The 23,627-nt window shown below is 41.0% G+C and overlaps 1 protein-coding gene across 2 annotated transcripts in view; it reads left to right on the forward strand.

Moving 5' to 3' along the window:
* Window positions 1–23,627, forward strand: part of FAM20A (FAM20A golgi associated secretory pathway pseudokinase) — a 59,901-nt gene that overhangs the window by 6,541 nt on the left and 29,733 nt on the right. For both annotated transcript variants that reach the window (XM_039325457.1, XM_039325456.1), the window contains exon 2: window positions 22,098–22,279. In XM_039325457.1, coding sequence (XP_039181391.1) covers window positions 22,098–22,279 — 182 coding nt within the window. The remainder of the gene's footprint in view (window positions 1–22,097; window positions 22,280–23,627) is intronic.

A 23,627-nucleotide genomic window follows, 5' to 3' on the forward strand; every position in this document is an offset into this window, starting at 1 on the left:
AGTGTCATGTCACCTAGATAGATTAACACTGTGATGTTTTTTAATTGTCATACAACTTCATATGGGCTGGAGCTATCTATGGAAAGCAAGACATACACCTTGTTGTTTTGAGGTATTTTTTATGTCTTTAAACTATGCTTATGCTACCTACTTCTTTTGTTCTCAGAGCTGTTCACAACATGTAATTTTGGAAAAAAGATAATTATAGATAAATATATAATACAAAGGCAGAAATTTTATAAAATAAATACATACCCTTTAAAAACTGCAATGTGGGAACAAATAGTTATTTGACTTGGCTCAGGGGCTGCTATTTATATCTGGTCTGCAAAATTCACAGTAGCTATTCAACAGCAGCAAAGAGGTGCAAAAAACTGACATTGGCTGTTCATCAGGATTTGTGTAACACCCAAAAGAGTGCAAGAATATTTTCACCAATGCCCCTACGCTTCCTTACAGAGTAGAGTTCCACAATCAAGGGGCACAATAGAGAATTTTCTGATGTCATGAAGGATTTCTTGATTATCTAAAAATACTGTTGTTCTTGGAGAGAGAAACTCAGATATATGGGTGCTGATCTATTTAGGTGATAACACAAAGCACCAGTAGCTTTTATTGGGTGCTGAATCAAAAAGAAAGTCAATTTAGTGTGAACTAGTACATCCTCTTCCTATTTCACAGAAGCCCTGAGCTACAGTGGGTTATTCCTAATACAGCAAGGATAATGTGTGAAAATGAAATGTGTTGGAGAGCAATTATCAACTGGAGGGGTCAAACAGGGAATTAGTCTGGAATCGTTACATAAACACAAGTGGGCAAGGTCTGACCCCCCCCCTTTGAATGCCATTGAGCCTTGTCTAGTCTTTCCTAGGTCACAGCTGCCAGTCTGAGAAGATTCCTGTAAAGTAGGCATAGCAAAATACAGTGGCTAATTTGAACTCTACACATCTGTTGTTTGTGCTTAATAATGGCTGACACTTCTAGTTAGGGCTGACCAGAATCTGAAAATATGGTTGCTTGTTAGTATTCAAATCCTGGTCAGTGCTCATCAGAAAGGGGAACCATTTGTTTTGCCTGTCCTGTTTAAACATAGAAGAGCAGCTGACTGGGGAGTATGAGTTGTGTGGAATAAGGATGAGTTATGTGAGCATCCATATTCATCAACTGGAATGGCTTAATGCAGTACCATGTGAACGTACTTTCTAAAAGAACCAGGATTAGAGTCGGCTCATTCTGCGGTTTGCTCTCTGTTGAGGGCCTTTTCCCCTGATATTAGGTGTTATCTCCCTAGCAGATTACAGGGAGTAAACTAATGGAGAGAAACGGCTTTTCACATTGCTGCCCATCAGCTATTTCTTGGACCGAAGTCCTGTTGATTTCTCAAGCAGATACATCCAAGTCAGCATGTTTCCCAGGTCAGCCTTGGCCTGCTAAAATCCACACAGGCACAGAAGTTTAAATAAGAGCAAAGAGACTGCTGCTTGAGTAATGGCCTCTTTTCCAAATGCAGCAGTCAAGCTCGTTTAGCAACTTACCGGGCTGCCTTTAAAGTTAACAGGGTCACTTTTTGTCCTACAGGAAAAATCACGCTGAAAATCTTGTGCAGGAGCCAAAAAATCTTTATCTTAAACTGCCAGGGTGTCTCTCTGAGGCTGGGTCTCTAATCAGCACAGCTTATATGATGCCCGAGAAAATAACAACCTCCACGCGCGTGTGCGCGCGCGCACACACACACACCTAAAAAAAAGTATAAAGTAAGAAGAAAACTGGTGTGAGATCCAAGGAGCTGATTAGTGAGCACTGCTGACTGCTTCGATTCAAGGGAACGAGTCTTCCCGTTTAAGCCACTGAAATGTGACAGCGGAGATAAAAAAAAAAAAACCCTGTCGCTTAGCGCCAACAACTCATGACAACGAGATAAAAGACAAGCTCTTTCGTCGGCCTTTAAAAAAAAAAATTGTTACATATTTAAACATTTATCCTCAACTGTAGGTTTTAGCAAAATGCACATAAAATCACCTCAGCCGTATCAGCTCAGTACATCCCCTCTAAATATTAGCAGCGCTGTTTGTCTGGATGTGCTTTCGTATCTTCCTTGCAGCCGTTGTGAACAATGCGATGTGTTCCATCACCTGTTTGTCTTCATTGGAGAACAGAACAAAACAAAACAAAAAGGATTTTAAAAAAAATATTTTTAATCTCTTTCAGCTGGAATGAGGTGGGGGTCACCCTCCTCTTTTCTGAGGGACACATTCCTGGAGGATAAGCTATTAGATGGAACCGAGGCAAGCATTGAGTAGGGACAGAGCCAAAACTAACCCTTAACCTTTTTTGTTCTTTTTCTGATATCTCCTTCCATCCTCCTCCTTTCCCCCTCTAAAGGAGCCAGCCATCAAGAAAGATTCTTTATTCATTATTTATTGGGCTTGTATACTTCCTGCTCCTGCCAAAGCCAGCCTGCAGCAGTTAACAAAAATGACAATAACAGTAAAATTCAACTCAAAGCAACCAACCTCCAAAGAGGGACATTTTACCTAATATCCCGGTTCAAGGTGCTGCATATGGGCAATGTGAAGTGTGCTGATGCTCGTTGGGGAGGCAGCTTCAAATAATGCGTGCCAAGCTGGAACTCATGAGGCTCCAGTTGGGTCTGCCGGTTCATTTCTTGACTGTTTTCCTGCCTGTCCATTTTTTTTTTTTCCCCCCTGGCTTTAATGCGACTTCAGCCTTGCTACTGACAGCTTTTTGCTTTTAATTTTGCCAGTGGCTTGACTGAGCAGCCATCTAGTCAGCGTGCAGAGCACACTCCTCTGGCATTGATTACCCTGTCTCTGGTTTCACAAATAGGATGAAAAGAATGACTGAAATCCTTAGTTATTTGGCTTGCTGTGTATGCTTTTTTCTTTGTCCCTATGCGCAGATGATCCATTGACCTAGTAAGTGGCTGAGCAAGCAACTTAAAGAGATTCAAAGCCTCTTTACTGCCACCGAGTGGTAGAACAGCCAAACCGATGAGCTCTGGACCTGTCCTAGAAGGTGCAAAGCTCTGAAACTGACTAGCCCATCTCTGGCTTCAGGCATATAATTGAAAAAAACTGGGCCATAGTTTAGCACTTTGGCAGCCTGTGTGAGGGAATTCCTTTCCCAATAGTCTTTGCTCCTAGGGAAGCCCTAACTCCTTGCAGTCTCTCATTAAATTACGTACATCTAGTCCTCTGCTTACAACCATTAGTTTAGTGACCGTTTGAAGTTATCACAGCCCTAAATAAAGTGTGACTTATGACCCTTTCTGACACTTACAACATTGCACTTTCCCTGTGGTCATGTGATCAAAATTCAAACACTTGGCAACTGGTTTGTATTTATGATGGTTGCAGTGTCCTGGGGTCATGTGATCACCTTTTGCGGCTTTCTAACAAGGGAAGCCAAATTCACTTAACAGCCGTGCTACTAACTTAACAACTGCAGTGATTCACTTAACAACTGTGGCAAGAAAGGTTGCAAAAAGGTGGGGGAACTCACTTAACAAATGTCTTGCTTAGCAATTGAAATTTTGGGCTCAGTTGTGGTCTTAAGTTGAGGGCTAATAGTATTTGAAATCATTTACACAGGAAAGCCCTTTCCCAAACTCTTCATGTTCCACAACTCTAATTCACTGGCTGTATCTCAGCTGTGCCCATCTGGACAACCACTGTTTGGCAGCCCAGAGATTTAAAAAAAAACATTCTTTGCTGCCAAGGTCGAACTGTCAACACATCTATATTATGTCTAAGGATTTTTTTTAAAAAAATAGTGAACAATACAATGGAAAAGGAAAAAGAGGAAAAAGAGGGAGAAATGCTGTGCGCGAGTAACAGAACCCTGGGCATGCTAACTGAAGGAGGATTTCCACATCCTGGATGACATTGGATAGGGCTGAAATTTTAACCAAGGGAGCACCATTTGTGGCCTTTGGAATATTGTGCCTGGAAGCTGTATGACCTTCCATCACATCTACACTGTAGGGGGTACCCTAAATCTGATAAAAAATATAGTATGACATACTTTCCTAGCTTCTCTAGGATAAGAAGGAAGCAAAGCAACTGGTTGTTTCAGCCCCTGTTCCCAGGAACCAAGAAAGACATGAGGAGTTACTTCCAAGTATTTTCTTTTATTGTTGCTCACCAATAGACAGAAATCTTACCAGACTAAAACAACAATTTGCATAACTACAGGTATACTCTAAGACAGTGGTTCTCAACCTTTTTATACGGCGACCCCGGTCATAAGGACACGCCCCCATGCGTGGCACGCCGCGCATACACGGCGGCGCCCCCATGCGTGGCGCCCCATGCGTGGCACACATGCGCGGTGGCACCCCATGCGTGGTGCACATGCGTGGCGGTGTGCACGTGCACAGCGCACATGCGCGGCGGTGCCCCCTGAGGGAAAAAAATGGCGTATCGCGTTGTTTGGTGACCCCCATAAAATGGTCATTCGACCCCAAATGGGGTCGCGACCCACAGGTTGAGAACCGCTGCTCTAAGAAGTGCTAGGGAGGAGCCATTTTTACTCTCTTCCTCCCTACCAGACTTTCCATGCTTTGCTGCCTCTTTGCCCTCTGGAATGTGGCCCCTCCTGGGAATTCAGACAATATTTCACCACAGGTTGTGTCCAGAGATACTAGCATGCAACTTCACCCTATCTGCTGCCCCCTAGATTGATTATATATCATCAAGTCATCTTCATCTCTTAAAAAAAAAAAAAAAGGAGTCCTGCAGATTTTACTCCACTAGACATTGCCAACTGTAGCGGGCGGTGCTCATCACTGTTTCAAGACCACTGAGCCAGCGCTGTCCAAAGACATTTCTGTGGTCATATGGGCAGCATGTTACCTTCCACCAAAGTGGTACCTATTCATCTACTTGCATTTGCATGCTTTTAAACGTCTAAGTTGGCAGGAGCTGAGGATGGGAGCTCACCCCATCATATGGAGCTCAGGTTTTGAACTTTCATCTCTTAGCCACCACATAAAAAGATATTCTCAATGAGTCCCTAGATGGATTGAAATTCTCAGCTAGCAAAGGCTGCTCAGCTGATCTATATCGGAACTGAGAGGAGACATTCACTGTTCATTTGCTCAAGAAAAATTGATCCAATTTCCCATAACTAGAGGCAAACCATAAATTTCATGTCTTTCTGATGAAAGCAAGGCCACCAATTCATAGCGACAATTGGAGCCAGCTTCATCATTAACTCCTTTGTAAAAAGCAATGAGGGATCAAAGGCAACAGTTTGTAGCAGCAACCCTGAAAGGTTTTTGTGAGAGAAGAAAAAGGGAAGTACTTGCAGGAAGAAGCATAGCAAAAAACAAAACAAAAGGCAAGCTCCGGGAGGAAAGGAAATATAAGCTGCCCAAGTAAGTTGTGGTTGCTTTTTGTGGGTTGCTGTTGCAGAAAAGCAATCGGTTGATCAATTGTCTCTGTGTCAGAAAGTGACAGCTTGTTTTTTTTCAAGCTACTAGGGTGGAATGAAGTCTATCAGGGTCAACCTTAATTTCGCTTCAGACCAAAGAAATGTCTTACGAGAAAATAAAAGGAAGCCTCATCTGTCTTTAACCAATGGATAAACATCTGTAATATAAAAAAAATAAACCATGGCACCTTGGAAGTGTGCCTGGAACAACCATCCAAAACAAAACTATGTTTTTAAGTTAATGGAAGTGTCCTGAAGTCTGTGCTCAGAATCTGATCCAACATTATTTCCAGAATCCCGATGGCTTCCTGGGCCATCAGAATGTTGCTAAAGAGTCTGTTGTACAGTGAAACCTCATGCGGTCCAAAGCCAAATATCATCTCTGTGCAGCTGTGGGATTTACTTCAAGAATATTTTATTCTGCCCAAACCCAAGAACCAGTTTGGAGTAGTGGTTAAGCCTCAGACTAGAAGCCCCGAGACAATGAGCTCTACTCCAGCCTTAGGCACAAAGCCAAATGGGTGACTCTGGGCCAATCACTCTCCCTCAACTCTATAAGGAAGGGAGCAAAAAGAAACCTATTCCCCAAAATCTTGCAAAGAAAATTGCAGGATCTAGTCCAGGCAGTCATCAGGAGTCAAAAGCTGACTCGAAGGTGCACACACACAAAAAACCACCCTGGGTTGGTAAAAAGTCATCTAAAACTGCCACATATTTTCCCCCTCCTTCTCCTAGTAGAAAATGTGTTCTTAAAAGCTGTGTGGCTGCAGGGTACACTCTCCAACATAAACAGCAATGATGGGCAGATGGACCACTAGAACTTCTGCTTGCCACAGATGGATCCTTCGCTTTTCTTAGAGGTTTTGGACTTATGATTAAGTCCATCCATGCTTTAAAACTGATTTGGAGGAAGTCTTTCAAACAGCACAAAAACATGGCCCCTCCCTGCCATTTATTACAGCAGGTTGGTTATTTTCAGGCATCTGGGCAAGCTTTAAAACTGATGTTGCTGCAGCAATTTAGGAGTTGACTCATTAAAGTTGCTCTTAAAGCAGCAGTAACTCTCAGACTTGCAGCAGAAGTTGGAGAAAAAGACGTTCTGTATTTCCACCTGGTCTGTGTTTATAATGAAGTACAAAACCTATCCCCCCCCCCCCAGGAAAGGGAGTTGGGGGCTGAGAGAGACTGATTAATCCACCCTCACTCCGGGAGCTTCCCTGGCTGAAGATGGGATTTCTGGATCTGCTCATTTCTGGTCCAACATCTTCATCACTCTATTGGCTCTATTTAATGAATAGTAAAAATGTGTTAGGATTGAAAAATTCTTAAATATTTTTTTAAGGCTGTACAGCTATAAAGGCTGGACAGACCAAGGTCAGGAACAGAAAGCTTGAGACAAGACAGGCCAATTACAATATAGGTCAGTGATGGCGAACCTTTTAGAGATCGAGTGCCCCAAAACTGCCCTGTCCCCGCCCCGCCCCCACTCCACCCGCCCGCCCCCACTCTGCTCTGCTCTCACCCCACCCACCCTCAGGGCCATCCACAGCCTGCTGCAGATCGCCCAGGCAGCTCTGCAATGCCATGGTGGCTACACCCTCCACCCGTGCCCCACAGCATCATGTGATGCCCAGCTGCCATGTGCTTGGCTGCGCTGCTCCGTGTGGGCCGCACCCGGGGGTGACTCTCCTCCGGGGGGGCTGCTGGTGAGGACTGGGCTGCAGGGGGAGGCGAGGCTGGGGCGACGGTGTGCGTGCCCATAGAGAGGGCTCCGAGTGCCACCTCTGACACTCGTGCCATAGGTTCGCCACCACTGATATAGGTAGTCCTGGACTTATGACCACAATTGAGCCCAAAAGTTTGGTTGCTAAGCAACACAGTTAAGTGAGTTTTGCCTCATTTTATGACTTTTCTTGCCACACTTGTTAAGTGAATCACTGCAGTTGTTAAATTAGTAACATGGCTGTTAAGTGAATCTGGCTTCCCCATTGACTTTGCTGGTCTGGAGGCCACAAAAGGAGATCACATGATCCTGGGACACAGCCACTGTCATAAATATGAACTAGTTGCCAGCATCTGAATTTTGATCACACAACTGTGATTATGTAAGTGTGAAAAACGGTCACAAGTGGCTTTTTTCAGTGCCTTTGTAACTTTGAAGAGTCACTGAACGTATGGTCGTAAGTCAAGAACTACCTTGACTGGCTCTTTTTAATGAATAGTAACGATACCTAAGGGTTGAAAATTTGAAAACGTTGAAAGCTTTAAGGAGGAAGGTCAGGAATGGGAAGTTTGAGACCAGGCAGGTCAGTTATAATAACAATGTCCAGATGTCAGCCCTCCCTCCCTCTGAGAAAGGACCTGCTTGGGATGTATGCAAGTGGGAAAAAGAAGCACAAGGTTTGGATTTTGGGATTGCTGTTTTATTGGTGTTTTTTCTGCTTTATTATGACTTTTCTATTATCAAACAGCTTGTCCTTGAATCTCTGCTGGGGAGTCTTTGAACAGTGTCTCTCACCAGTTTATTAAATACCTTAAGACCCAAGAAATGAGATGGAAATTCTGTAGATAAAACTGTTTCCCAAGAAAAAGACATTGATGTGGATCTTTTGAGTGTTGTGACGTAGACTTTTATTTGTAGAGTATCTTTCGGTAAGGCTGGAGTCTGAATTAGATGAGCCAAGAGACTGCATACAATCACAGAGGGATGTAAAGGGGATGGATGGATGGATGAATAAATGAGCTACACCAGAAAAGAAAAGGTGACAATAATTCTGTGTGCACATCTTGAAAAATAATAATGAGGCAAAAGAGAGAAAAAAAATTCTATCTGGTGAACTCAGTTTCTGATGACTAAATGGACATTTCTGTGCAAGCTTTCTTGGCAACAGCATAGATTAAAAAAACAAGAAAACAAGCCAACTTTAGAAAAAGACGAGGGGTTTTTGGTACTCTCTGAGCTTGATTGTTTTCTTACAGACATTTCATTATCCAAACTAGGTAACATCATTAGTAGAATATAAACCACTAGAACAGGGGTGTCAAACTGCTGGCCCGCAGGCCAGAGGCGTCACATGGAAGCCGCGCCCACCCCAGCTCCGGCAAGGGGAAAAAAGTCACAATACATTGTAACACATCACATGATGCAACGAGTTTGACACCCCTGCACTAGAATATAAAGTGAGAGCAAACCACATTCTTTTCTAGCAAAAGGTGATCACATGATCCTGATGAGGTTACCTAATTTGGGTAATGAAACATCTGCAAGAAAACAATCTCAGAGGGCACCAAGGACCCCTCATTTTAACTCTTAAGCTACAAATATTCTCCTCTCTCACTTAGAAAAATATGTCAGAATCCAAAGAACGTGGAAAATAAATCAACCTCAGATCTGAAATGGAAATGCTTTCTTTGCTGTTTGTCCTAATGTTTGGGTTGTAAGACTTGGAAGTGTTCCCAGGTGATGCTGAAGTCCTTTGAGCTTTCACCAAACTGCTAAGCCCAGAAATTCTCCTGCATTTTTTCCCCTACCAAATTGCATTCAATTTAGCAAAGATAAGATGAGATGAGATGATGAGATGAGATAAGGTAGGATAGGGTAGAGTAGGGTAGGGTAGGGTAGGGTAGGGTAGGATAGGATAGGATAAGGCAAGGCAAGGCAAGGCAAGGCAGGATAGGATAGGATAGGTTAGGCTAGGCTAGGCTAGGCTAGGCTAGGCTAGGCTAGGCTAGGATAGGATAGGATAGGATAGGATAGGATAAGGCAAGGCAAGGTAAGGCAGGATAGGATAGGATAGGATAGGATAGGATAGGATAGGATAGGATAGGATAGGATAGGATAGGATAGGATAGGATAGGATAGGATAGGATAGGATAGGATAGGATAAGGCAAGGCAAGGCAAGGTAAGGCAGGATAGGATAGGATAGGATAGGATGGATAAGGCAAGGCAGGATAGGATAGGATAGGATAGGATAGGATAGGACAGGACAGGACAGGATAGGATAGGATAGGATAAGGCAAGGCAAGGCAGGATAGGGTAGGATAGGATAAGGTAAGATGAGGTAAGGTTAGGTGAAATAAGGTGAGATAAGAAAAGATAAGGTAAGAAAAGACAAGACAAGATATAAGATAAGATGATAAGATAAGATAAGATAAGATAACCTTTATTATCATAAATCTACATCCTTACATATCAACAACATAAATATCAATCACTGTCCATCTTGAATAGATAACAGAAAGAGGAAGCTTTAGAGTTCACAAGGTTAATACGGTATGGAACAAAACTGTGACTAATCTGAATGTTCTGCTTTGGATTATCAGATGAATTTGCTTTAGAAATTCTTTCAAGGGGAGAGAAGAGTGTTTGCGGAAAAACTCAGGGATGTTTCTGCCTTTTGTTTAGTTATGATCAAAGTACAGGTGATGTTCTTGCACTTTCTCTGTACTATCATTTCTCCTGCAGCTTCTTGTACTTCCATTAAATCCCAAAAGAAAAATCTCATGAGGGAATTCTTTCTCCCGTTGGGATTTTTCAGTAATAGTACTACCACTATGGAGAAAGTATGGGAGAAGTTCTCCTTTCCTGGAGAAATATAGAGACTCTGTGACTTAATTTCTCTCCATGCAAGTTCAGTGGAAACTTTTTTTTTTATTGAAAATTTTTAAGTTTTACAAAACAATTCCCTTCCCCGAACCCTCCCAACCCTCCCCTACCCTCCCCCAATCTTCCCAGAGCTGAATACAGGCTTAATTAAATTTTTAAAAAAGATCCTAAGACACATATAAACCATAAGCAAATCTAAATACATTAATTAAACAAATTATAAAATAGTTAACAACAATATATATATATAAAAAAAAATACAAGAAGGAAGGAAAAAAGAAACAGAAAAAGAAGAAATCAAATAAAAAGAAAAAGAAAATTAAAAAAAAGAAAAAAATGTCTATAAAATATCTTAAATTTTAAATATAAATTATTCAAAAACTAAGTAATATTTTTATATCCAACTTATATTGTATGAAATCTATCCATTTTTTCCATACCAAAAAATACTTCTCTTGCAATTGATCTTTCAAGAAAGCCGAAATCTTTGCCATTTCCGCCAAATAAGAAACTTTAAGAAACCACTCTTGCAAAGTAGGCAAAGATTCCTTCTTCCAACATTGCCCTACTAACAACCTGGCCGCTGTAATTAAATTTAACATCAATATAGTCTCTTTACTATCACAATCAGAAACGATACCTAACAAAAACAATTGTGGGGTAAATTTTACCCTTCTTCTAAAAATTCTTTGGATATTCCATCATATCTTAATCCAAAAAGCTTTTATATTTTTACATGACCACCAGATACGATAATAAGTAGCATCCAAACATCCACATCTCCAACATTTAGGCTGCAAGTCAGGATACATACGAGACATTTTTTGTGGATCAAGGTACCTTCTATAAAACATTTTGTAAAAATTTTCCCTTAAATTTTGGGCTTGTGTAAATTTAACATTCCTCACCCAAATAATTTCCCAGGTATCTAATAGAACCGGTTCATCAAAATTTTGTGCCCATTTAACCATACATTCTTTAACTAATTCTGCTTCTGAATCCAGTTCTACTAACACCCCATAAATTCTCTTAATATGAGTTCGTCTTTGATCTTTTATTTGTTTTAACAAATTCTCATCTTCTCTGAGCAAACACACATTATGATCTATCTTCCACCTCTCCACTATTTGTCTATAATGAAACCATGAGTAAATAATATTTTCTTGTGTTAAATCTTCCAAAGATTTTAATTGCCAGTTTTTACCATCCCATCTAAGTAATTGTGCATAAGAAACGCTATTCATCTTGACTCCTCTCCTTATCCCTTCTATCGCATGCCACGGTATGGCCCATAGTGGAATTTTAAAATCACTTCTATAATATTTCTTCCAAACCCGAAGTAAAGAAATCCTTATAATATGAGATTTAAAAACCCTATCAACCTTTTTATTAAAAATTAAATAGGCATGCCATCCAAAAAGTAAATCCCAACCCTCCAAGAGGAGTATTTCTACATTTGTTAAATTAACCCAATCACTAATTAATGTTAAAACCACAGCATCATAATACAATTTCAAATTCGGTACCTTGAGTCCACCTCTCTCACGAATATCTTGTGTAATTTTAAGTTTTACTCTTGTTTTTTTTTCCCTGCCCAGATAAATTTATTGATACCTTTCTGCCATTCATTTAAATTAACCTCATTCTTTAAAATGGGTATCATTTGAAATAAAAAAAGAAACTTTGGCAGAACATTCATTTTAATCGCCGCAATTCTTCCCAAAAGAGATAATTGCAGCTTCTCCCAATTTTCAAAATCTCTTTGTATTTTGACCCACAGCCTTTCATAATTATTTTTACACAATTTTACATTAGAAACAGATAAAATAACCCCCAAATATTTTACCCAGTGGAAACTTTTGAAAGGCCATTTGTCCTTAACTTCAGTCTCAGCTGAAGTGAATTTATAGTCGTGAACCAGCACACCATGCTAAGCCAAAATCAAATCTAATCACATTATGGCTCTGCATATTGTGTGAATCAGACTAGAGTCTAAAAGAAAATGTTAATTGTGTCCCATCCACTGTGGTATAAGTAGTCCTCAATTTACAATCTCAATTGAAACCAAAATTTCTGTTACTAAACAAGACACTTATTAAGTGTGTTTTATCCCATTTAACAACCTTTCTTGTTAAGTGAATCACTGCAGTTGTTAAGTTAGTAACACAGTTGTTAAGTGAATCTGCCTTCCTCATTAATTTTGCTTGTTGGAAGGTTGCAAAAGGTGATCATATGACCTCAGGCCATCCCAACCATCATAAATAGGAACCAGTTGCCAAGCATTCGAATTTTGATCACATGACTCATCAAATTTGAGATGACACTAAGCTGGCAGGAGTAGCTAACGCCCCAGAAGACAAGCTCGGGATCCCAAAAGAACTTGACAGACTAGAACAATATGAAATTTAATGTGGAAAAAAGCAAGGTTTTATACCAAGGCAGGAAAAACCAAAGGTACAAGTATAGATTAGGTGAAATCTGGCTCAAAAACAGTAACTGTGAGAGGGACCTTGGGGTCCTAGTGGACGATCACTTAAACATGAGCCAGCAGTGTGCAGCAATAGCCAAAAAAGCTAATACAATCCTTGGTTGTATAAACAGATGCATAGAATCAACATAACATGAAATTTATAATTTATAAATCCTTAGTAAGACCACATCTGGAATACTGCATCCAGTTTTGGTCACCACATTATAAAATAGATGTTGAGACTTTGGAAAAAGTGCAAAGAAGATCAACTAAGATGATTAAAGGCCTGGAGACAAAAACATATGAAGAACGATTGCAGAATTGGGTATGGCCAGTCTAGAGAAAGGAAGGACTAGTGGTGACATGACAGCAGTATTCCAGTATTTGAGAGGCTGCCACAATGAGGAGTGGGTCAATTTCTTTTCCAAAACACCTGAAGGCAGGACAAGAAACAATGGATGGAAACTAATCAAGGAGAGAAGCAACCTAGAACGAAGGAGAAACTTCCTGACAGTTAGAACAATTAACCAGTGGAACAACCTGCCTCCAGAAGTTGTGAATGCTCCAACACTAGAAGTTTTTTAAGAAGAGACTGGACAGCCACTTGTCTGAAATGGTACAGGGTCTCCTGCTTTAGCAGAGGATTGGATTAGAAGACTTCCAATGTCTCTTCCAGCTCTATTCTGATTGATTGACCATGGTTTTGCTGCAACAATTCAAAGTGTGAAAAATGGTCATCAGTCCCTTTTTTCATTGTAACTTTCAACAGCCACTAAACGAATCGTTTATAAGTCAAAGATTATATACACTCATTCCATCCTTCCTGGAGAAAAAAAAAGCTTTTTCTTTGCGTTTCTCCTCTTTTCTCCCTTTCTTTCTCTTATCCATTGCAGTTGATTTATCCTTTGCAATTTTCTTTTTTGGAGGCTTTTTTATTTGCTCCCAATAAATAATCTGCCAAGATTATTTTTGTGCAGTCTGGGCAAGCCATTTGCCTGGTGTGACTTAGCATTGCATCGTATTCTTTGGGTGTGAGACAGTATTGATTATTGTGCAGCTGCTTTGTAATGCAAGATATGGCCTCCATAAACTGGGGTGCCATTCAGAGAAGTTTAACAATCTGTGCTAACATTAGACTTGTCTGGGTTTTAATGCCTAGCTGCAAATAAAGCAAGAACGTGTTTTGGAAGACTGAATTCTTATACACTAACGCCAAGATGCATACCGATTCATAAATTATGTTGCCGACACTTTACGATCTCATAAACTGGAAGCAAAAAGGCAGAAAAACAGTCTTGAATCTAGAGGGACTAATAGTTTAAATCAGGGACACACAACTTAATTCAGGCTGCACTTACATGAGAATCTTCTCACCTGCGTATCCCAAGTAGCAGGCGAAAATGAAAAGTGCAAAGAGAAAGGCCAATCAGAAACCTGAAAAGAAAAATAAAGCAATCAAATCCTCTAGCCCATTTTATATTCATGTCAAGAGCTGTGGCAAGCATCTGAAAACAGCTGAAGATCATTTCTGCAGTTGGCCTAGAGAAGGAGCTCAGCAATTTTATTTCAGGCTGTGTCAGGTTTTGTAAATTTTGATAGCAGAAGTAAAATGGGCAAAGCTCAATCATAATAGCACTAGAAGTCTTTAAGGGAAAGAACCAGAAACTGTGCATATCTTGGAAAAAGCAAGGAATTGCTGCACACACATTTGGTTGGGATCCTGATTCCCAACTCCCAACAATTACTGGAGTTACACTTTTTGGTCTATTTTAACTATGATTTGTTGAGGAAGCCATTGTGGCCCATTTCATTCACAGGGCCCTGCCTAAAATGAGCATTCACAACCTGAAGTAGCTGGATTTAGTCAACATGCTATGCTAAAATCCAGCTAATTACATTTGCAGTTTAGCATAATGTATGAACTCAGCTGTCAGATCAGAGGTTGCCGAAGGATTTCATAAAGCAAGAACCAGGAATTCAGGATATTAATTTATTAATTAATTAATAGAATGTATATGGCCGCCCACTCACTTTCAGTGTCTCTATGTCAGGTGTCCCCAACCCCCAGTCTGTGGACTGGTACCAGGCCGTAGCATGCCAACAACCGGTCCACACAAACAAGCAAAGCCCCATCTTGATTCTAATGTGATTTATAAGTACAGCTGCTGTTATGATTGATGCATATTTACTTCCATACAAACAGCTAGAAATTATTTGGAAGTAAGGCTTGCTTACGATGAAAATCTTGGTGCGTGTTTATGAAGAAGTGAGTCTTCCGTTGTCTTCCATAGAAGCTACATCTAGGAAAATAAGCATAGCTTTGTAGCCTGCATCAATTAACAGCATTCAAATTAATAGAATTGGCCAGGGTGATATCTGATTATTTGAGCATTGGCTTCATATAGCAACTCCAATACTATATTTTTCCATTTGTAAGTACTATGGCTTCCTCAGCACCAGGGTATCCGACTTTGACAACTTTAAGACTTATGAACTTCCATTCCCAGAATTCTCCAGCCAGCATAGGAATTCTGGGAGTTGAAGTCCACAAGTCTTAAAATTGCCAAGGTTGGCCACCCCTGCTCAGCACAATTTACCTGAGCCTACCAGAAGCAAACCAAGTTTAGATGTGGTAGAGCATCACTTTCCTATACAAAGATATTATCAGTTTTGTGAATAATATAAAATGGAAATGATGCCTTCTGGTTCCACCCCCACCCCCGTGTTAGTTGGTGAAATGGGCAAACAGGGCTAAATCCATCAGTGTTGGTGTGGTACAGTAGGCATTCAAAGGTCAGGGTCTTCTGCCAAATTTTCCACAAATAGTTTTTGCCAAATTATACATTGTCTTATATAATGTTCCCCTATACATTTGGAGGGTGAATCAGGTCTGATAATTCTAGGAACAAGAATTATTTCACTTGCAAATGGAGCATAGTTTTAGGAGGAGAATTTAATTCCTGAGCCAATTCATAAAAATCAAGTTGCATTAGATTAAATTGGATGACTCATAGGTAGCATTTCTGCTGTCAGTACACATTTGCTATTCTTCTACCTTTAGCTTGCAAAACAGCTTCCCTCCTATGTCCAAGCACACTGCCATCTTCACTCCACTTTATGCCTCTGAAAATAATTGTTGCCTACAAAAGTTTGTACTACAGTGATTGTGTTGTAGCCACAAGAGCCATAAGAGCCTTCGTTGGTCATCCTTAGATTCAATCAAAGAAATTGGATTTAATTTAGTTATGACAGAGTTAAGTCTCACTGATTTCTCTAGATCCCCTAGGACAGGGGTCCCCAACTCCCTGGTCTGTGGACTGGTATCAGGCCGCGGCATGCCAGCAACTGGTCCGCACAAACAAGCAAAGCCCCATCCATGAGATGCAGGCAGCACACAAAACCATGCACTTCCGGTCCACAGAAAAATCTCTTTCCACATAACCAGTCCCTGGTGCCCAAAAAGTTGGGGACCTCTGCCCTAGGAAAGCAAGTTCACTAAAGATCTTTCTACTGCGATAACACCAAATCATTTAGTTGTATTATTTAGGATCATTGTAAGGATCATATTATAAGGGATAAAAATGACCGCTGCAAGACCGCTGATAGATTTGTTATCATTTGCAGGAACAAAACATTTATAGATAATCCTCAACTTACAACCACATCGGGGACCAGAATTTCTGTTGCTAAGCAAGGCAGTTGTTAAGCGAGTTATGCAATTTATGACCTTTCTGCTGCCATTGTTATGTGAATTGTGCAGTTCGTAAGTGCCCAGGAATAAGCAAATTACCTGGATTCTTACCAGTCAGCTTGATCAGACCCAGGTATGGGGCAGAATTTATAAATTATAACTTTATCATAAGATTCAGGGAATGGGTGGGTTGCTACAAGATGGCTTACCAAAGCAAGAGGAAAAGGAGAAAATAAATGTTTTAAAATTTAATTGCACAATTAAAGTGGCAGGAAAATGATACAGTAAGCTATTGCTCAATTGCTTAAACTCAATCATTTATGCTTCCTAGTTTTCCACTCCTAAGATTCTTGTGCTTAATCAGAGTACTCATTTACCCAAAAATACAAACATATATAGACAGCCTATGGTGGTGTTTCTGGAGAACTAGACTTAGCTTTCTTTCTAGTTTGGGAGATTAGTCCCTACCTACTTGGCTTGCTAGATTCAGAAGACAGCAAATGAGTTTGGCATTAAAAAAAAAATGCAGGTATCCTTCAATTCATGACAGCAGTAGGGACTGGCATTGCCATTGCTGAGCAACATAGTTGGAAAACATTAGGTCACATCTCCACATCACTTAGTTACAGCAATTCTGGCACTTTTGGTTGCTGTTATGTGAATCCAACACGATCCCCACAAGCAAAGTCAATGAGGAAGCAGGTAAAGCCAAAAGGGACAAACACAGGTATACAATATCTTATAACTTGCAGCTTCTCTCTCGATCATTTTATTGCCATCAGCGGAATGTCTCTGAGTGCATTAAGACAAATCCATTGAAAACTGGACAAGCTTTACTTGGTTCAGAAGTAAAATGGATTCAGTCAATCCAGTAGAATAGATACAGCGATGAGTCCTTTGGCAGAACAGAGAAGATCAGGCTTGAGAGCAATGTAGGCAGGATACACCTGAGTTACAAATGCATGTTATGCTCAATCCTTCCCCAGTTCTACCTGATCACTCTTCCGTGGAAAGGCAGAGTCAGCCTCCTGAGTGCTGTAGCAGTCGAGCCACAAAAGAGTTGAAAGCCCACATCAGGAGACATTAATCCTTGATTTCCCCCTTCCGGATGTGGCCCCTGCCTCATTGGGGAGAGAGATCTATATGCCTTGTCTTCAGATCACTACCATTGTCTCAGCTCCAACCCACAATGGAGGCTGCTTCAAGTTGGCTTCAGCTATTCCAGTTTTCATGTTGTTCCAGAACTTCCTCTTCTCCCAAACGTGGACATGATCTAGCATGCTTCACTGACATTGTGGTGGATGATGATGATGCAGTCGGCCTGGGTTTTGCATCACTCCTACTGGCCACTAGAAGCTAGCCACACCTGTGTTGGGCCACTATGGTTTGGCAGAAGCGTCCATCCAAGAATGCCCGGGTGGTGTTATCCATAGCTCTTGTTAGATCTTATGTTCCTGATAACACTTGGTTTTTTTTCAAGGCTAGTTTGTCAACAAACTCGCTTTTGAGTGCTTTTCTGCTACATGGAGGGTCAATTTATATCAAGAAAAAAGAGCCACATTCTTCCACCCCGTGTGTCTGGTTCTGCCACCAACAAATTCACTGCAGATCATTCTCGACTGACAACCACTCATTAAGGGAGTGTTCAAAGTTATGCCGCTGCAAAATATGATCATTTTTCACACTTATGACCATTGCAGCATCCCCACAGTCATGTGATCAAGATTCAGACATTTGGCAACGGGCAAGTATTTATGACGGTTGCTGTCTCCCAGGGCCATGTGATCCCTTTTGATGACCTTCCGACAAGCAAAGTCAACCGGGTTGTAAAGATTCACTTTGCAACCATGTTACTAACAACAGTTGCAATGACTCACTTAACAGCTGTGGCAAGAAAGGGCATAAAAATGACAAAATTCACTCAACAACTATCTTGCTTAGCAATGAAAATTTTGGGCCCAATTGTGATCCTAAGTCAAGGACTACCCTTACAAACGTTTCTGCTGACAAGGGCCTGAGGGGTCATGTTTCCCCTGTTTTTATTACTTTGGGGGGAAAGTGTGGTGTTTTGCTTACTTCACACAATTTGCATAGTTCACACCCTTCTTTTGAGAACTGCCCGCCATGAATACCCCTGCCAAAATGGCTGTTCTTGTAGTAGTGGATCAGAATGGATTCTCTACTCCATGCCCTTTCTCTCCTTTGAAAAGAGCACTAAATGGATGTCCAAGAATTGCCCTGATAACAACCGTGGATGGGAAGGGAGCAGGACAACATGCATGAGAATTCTGTACCTGCAGCCTTTTTGGGGGAATGGGGGGTCAGGAAACTTGTGAGTTTGCTTGCAGATGCTTGTCTACACTTCTCCATCCCCATCCTTGTCTCACTGCTCATTCAAGAGAATGATTGGCAGGTAATGATTGGTGGGAGGACAAACAAAGTCAGAAGAAGCCATCAACTTTCCTTTATTTGTCCCAGATTAAAACTATAACACCACAGTAGGTCTAAGTAGGACAGTTTGGTAACACAACAGCAAATTCTATGCTCAGGGACAGAAAAAAATAGGAAAAAAAATCAGAAAAAGGGAGTTTGGGGAGAAGGTCCAGTTATGTGGGCTACCCTAAGTACTTGTTGCTCTTCCAGGAGCCTTCTGTTAATTTCCTTTATGTGTTTGCAGGACAGAGCTCACCAGGGAAGGTTACACCCAAAGCTGTTGGGAGCTAAAAGTACTCCACTCTAACCCAAGCAAGGGCTGGTCTGAGCTGCTGTATCTAGGCTGCAAGAATTCTGGGTGACCACTAGATGGCACCACAGAGTTTTCTACTGTGGACCTACTAAGCTATTTCATGCAATTATGGCCTTCATAATTGTCACTGTTAACACATGCAGTTACTGTAGTGGATTTATATTTATCTAAGAGGTTGGTGGATTATTATAGTTTGGTTAAAGCTCAGTGCCTTGTTATTTTTTAGACGTTTTTGAAACCATGACTGTCCTGAGCTGTAGGCCATTCTCCACCTTTGTTGTTGGAGTACTTAGTGCAGGAAACAATTTCAAATTTTTTAAAAAATGTAATTGTACCTAGCATTTGTTTGTCTAGTACAAGGGTAGGCAACCTTGGCTCTTTTATGACTCATGGACTTCAACTCCCAGAATTCCTGAGCCAGGCTGGCTCAGGAATTCTGGGAGTTGAAGTCCACGAGTCATAAAAGAGCCAAGGTTGCCTACCCCTGGTTTAGTACCTGCCGGCTCCCTTTAGCCTGTATTCATTTTATGACCTAGACAGGGATTCAGGTAAAGATACAGAATGCAAATCTGCCTACAAGAATCAGAACTGCACTAAGGGATGGGTAACCATCCAGAGGGGGCTATTTCTCTTGAACTTGCTTATCTGAATCATAAAGCAGATTTGCACTGCAGATTCCCAGCTTCTGGGAAGAGCCTGGGCTGCCAACTCTTAGCATTCATTTCTAAAATGTCCAGCAAACTGAAAGAAAAAAGAAAAAGGCAGAGAGATCTTGTGTTAATGGATTCCAGTCTAATGCAGGACGATTCCGATTTAAGGGAGCCCTAGTCAAGGTGCAAAATGCAAGATCGTATATTATATCATTGTTTAGTTTGCTTGGCAAGTTTTTAACCCCATGTTACTCTCTCAGTTCACTTGGTGAGATGGGCAGCCATCTAAAACGAATGAATGAATGAATGAATGAACGAACGAACGAATGAACGACTGTAATTTGTTGGAAGTTCGATGCAAATTGAATGAATGAATGAACGACTGTAATTTGTTGGACGTTCGATGCAAATCGAATGAATGAATGAATGAATGAATGAACGACTGTAATTTGTTGGACGTTCGATGCAAATCAGTAGCCAGGAATGAAGCCAAAATGAAATGTGAGTAGAGGCTCCAATTCTCTGTCTTGTAGATGTCCATGTTTCTATACCCATAATTGCCTTTTTCTTTTGATACCTCCTTTTTCTCTGTCGTTTTTCCTCTCCATCAGTTTTTTTTTTTTTTAATTAGGACCACAAGCTGCATGAGGGTATATACACTGCTACTGGGGATGTAGCAGTGATGTCACTGCAAGGTTATAGACTATAATTGTGCCAGGTTGTTTTTGAGGCAACCAGGTTCCATCTATTTGGAAAGCATTTTAAACAATAACCTTTTAAACTAAAGTAATAATACTCTTGGTGGCCCTACACTCACGCATTCACAAAACCACATGGTAGCTGGTAGCTCTCGACTGAGTCACAACTGAACCCAAAATTTCCATTGCTAAGCAAGGCAGTGGTTAAGTGATTTTTGCCCCATTTGTGACCTTTTTGCCACAGTTGTTAAGTGAATCACTGCAATTGGTAAATGAATCTTGAGGTCATTAAAAGAACCTGACTTTCCCCATTGACTTTGAAGCTGGCTGGGAAGATTACAAATGACCCTGGGACAGTGCAACCATCATAAATACATCCCAGTTGCCAAGCACCGGAATTTTGATCATATAATCACAGGGATCCTGCAGTGATCGTAAGTGAGAAAACTGGTCATATGTCACTTTTTCAGTGCCATTGTAACTTCGAGCAGTCGCTAAATAAATGGTGGTAAGTAGAATTGCGAGTATGGTGGGAAGCAGAAACAGCAATGGTGTCTGTAAACTGAGTTTTAGGAAATCTAACCGGCATTGTCGCTGTTGCTAACAGGAACAGATGTGCTGCCAGCAATTGAGAGAAGGAAATGAGGAAGAGAGATAGTAGCCAGACCAATTGTCCACTTGGGCCAGCATGGTTTGTGGCAAGGATAGCAATGTCCAGCCTATTAATTCTCTAGGTTGAACCTTGGATCTCTTTGGACAAATTATCTACAGGTAGTGCTTCATTTACAACCATTCATTTCACGACTATTCAAAGTTACACCGATACTGAAAAAAATGACTTATGACTATTTTTCACACTTACAACCATTGTAGATTGCCCATGGACACATGATCAAAATTTGGACACCTGTCAATTGGCATGTATTTATAACAGTTGCAGTGTCCCGGGGTCATATGATCACCTTTAGTGACTTTCTGACAAGCAAAGTCAATGGGGAGGCCAGATTCACTTAGCAACCATGTTACTAACTTAACAACTGCAGTGATTAATAATAATAATAAAGTTGGAAGGGACCTTGGAGGTCATGTAGTCCAACCCCCTGCTCAGGCAGAAAACCCTATACCATTTTGGACAAATGGCTGACCAGTCTCTTCTTAAAAACTTCCAATGTTGGCGCATTCACCGCTTCTGGAGGCAGGTTGTTCCACTGGTTAATTGTTCTGTCAGGAAGTTTCTCCTTAGTTCTAAGTTGCTTCTCTCTTTGCTTAGTTTCCGCCCGTTGCTTCTTGTCCTGCCTTCAGGCACTTTGGAGAATAGCTTGACTCCCTCTTCTTTGTGGCAGCCCCTGAGATATTGGAATACTGCTATCATGTCCCCCCTCGTCCTTCTCCTCATTAAACTAGACATACCCAATTCCAGCAACCGTTCCTTATATGTTTTAGCCTCCAGTCCCCTAATCATCTTTGTTGTTCTTCTCTGTACTCTTTCTAGAGTCTCAGCATCTTTTTTACATCATGGTGACCAAACTGGATGCAGTATTCCAGGTGTGGCCTTACCAAGGCATTGTAAAGTGGTATTAATACTTCACATTTACGTGACAACTGTGGCAAGAAAGGTCGTAAAATGGGACAAAACTCACTTAACAACGGTCTTCCTTAGCAAAGTAAATTTTGGGCTCAGTAGAGCTCATAATTTGAGGATTACCTATATTAGCAAGAATTCCTTCAATGCGTTTTTTAACATTTGAATAAACACAGGTTATCTGTTCCATGTATTTCAGAAGACATCAGGTTTATAGAGAAGAACGCAACCTAACCGTGGGTTCAGTGGTTCAGTTCCGACATGAAGCAAGCTGGCTCCAGTTCTACCTGGGGATCAATCGTCATGCCTTGTATCCACGGGCCAGCCCTATGGTTGATCAACTCCTTAGGGACACACAGAAGTTTAGTACTATCAGTGCTGGTAAGTAATGCTTTGAATCTTTCTTAAAGGAAGGCTGAAATAACAGAATAACTGAATTGGAAGGGACTTTGGAGGTCTTCTAGTCCAACCCCCTACTCAAGCAGGTGGCCCTATGTACCATTGCAGACAAATGGGTGTCCAGTCTCTTCTTAAAAGCTTCCAGTGATGGAGCACACACAACGTCGGAAGGCAAGCTGTTCCACTGGTTAATTGTTTTCACTGTTAGGAAATTTCTAAATTTCACTGTTAGGAAATTGGTTAGGAAATGTTAGAGTACTAGATCTGGGATGCAAAATTAATCCAGATGACCACTAGGATGCATGAAGAGTTAGAAACTGTAGAAATCAGCCACGTACACTTAGTCTTGTGCTTCATGCCCAGTTCACAGGTAGGGCTGCAAATCAATTAAGAATGGTTAATTGCTTGGTGTCCCAATTTGCCTCTCAGTGTTGCATAGATTTCGGGTGTTTTAATTACACGTAAATGTGGTTAAATAAACTTAATTGTTGTCCTGATCCCATTTACAGGGCGGGGCAAGGGAGGCAAATGATGGCACATCTGTCATGACACAATCACATAAGGGATGTGCTGTGCACTGATGGTTTCATGATCTCACTGACATGAGTTTATGAGTTAAAAATTATTTGTATAATAATGTTTTTATTTCTTTTCAAAAAGCATCAAGCAGCATTAAACACAAAAGGAAACATACAGGTGAAACTCGAAAAATTAGAATATCATGCAAAAGTTCATTTATTTTAGTAATGCAACTTAAAAGGTGAACCTAATATATGAGATAGACTCATTACATGCAAAGCAAGATAGTTCATGCCGTGATTTGTCATAATTGTGATGATTATGGCTTACAGCTCATGAAAACCCCAAATCCACAATCTCAGAAAATTAGAATATTACATGCAATCAATAAAACAAGGATTGTACATAGAACAATATCGGACCTCTGAAAAGTATAAGCATGCATATGTACTTAGTACTTGGTTTGGACCCCTTTTGCAGCAATTACTGCCTCAATGCGGCGTGGGATGGAAGCTATTGGCCTGTGGCACTGCTGAGATGTTATGGAAGACCAGGATGCTTCAATAGCGGCCTTCAGCTCTTCTGCATTGTTCGGTCTCATGTCTCTCATCTTTTTCTTGGCAATGCCCCATATCTATGGGGTTCGGGTCAGGCGAGTTTGCTGGCCAATCAAGCACAGTAATCCCACAGTCATTGAACTAGGTTTTGGTGCTTTTGGCAGTGTGAGCAGGTGCCAAGTCCTGGTGGAAAATGAAGTCAGCATCCCCATAAAGCTCGTCTGCAGAAGGAAGCATGAAGTGCTCCAAAATCT

Source organism: Crotalus tigris, unplaced genomic scaffold (assembly GCF_016545835.1).
Source record: "Crotalus tigris isolate CLP2741 ecotype Arizona unplaced genomic scaffold, ASM1654583v1 scf7180000024337.5909745, whole genome shotgun sequence".
Taxonomy (NCBI): domain Eukaryota; kingdom Metazoa; phylum Chordata; class Lepidosauria; order Squamata; family Viperidae; genus Crotalus; species Crotalus tigris.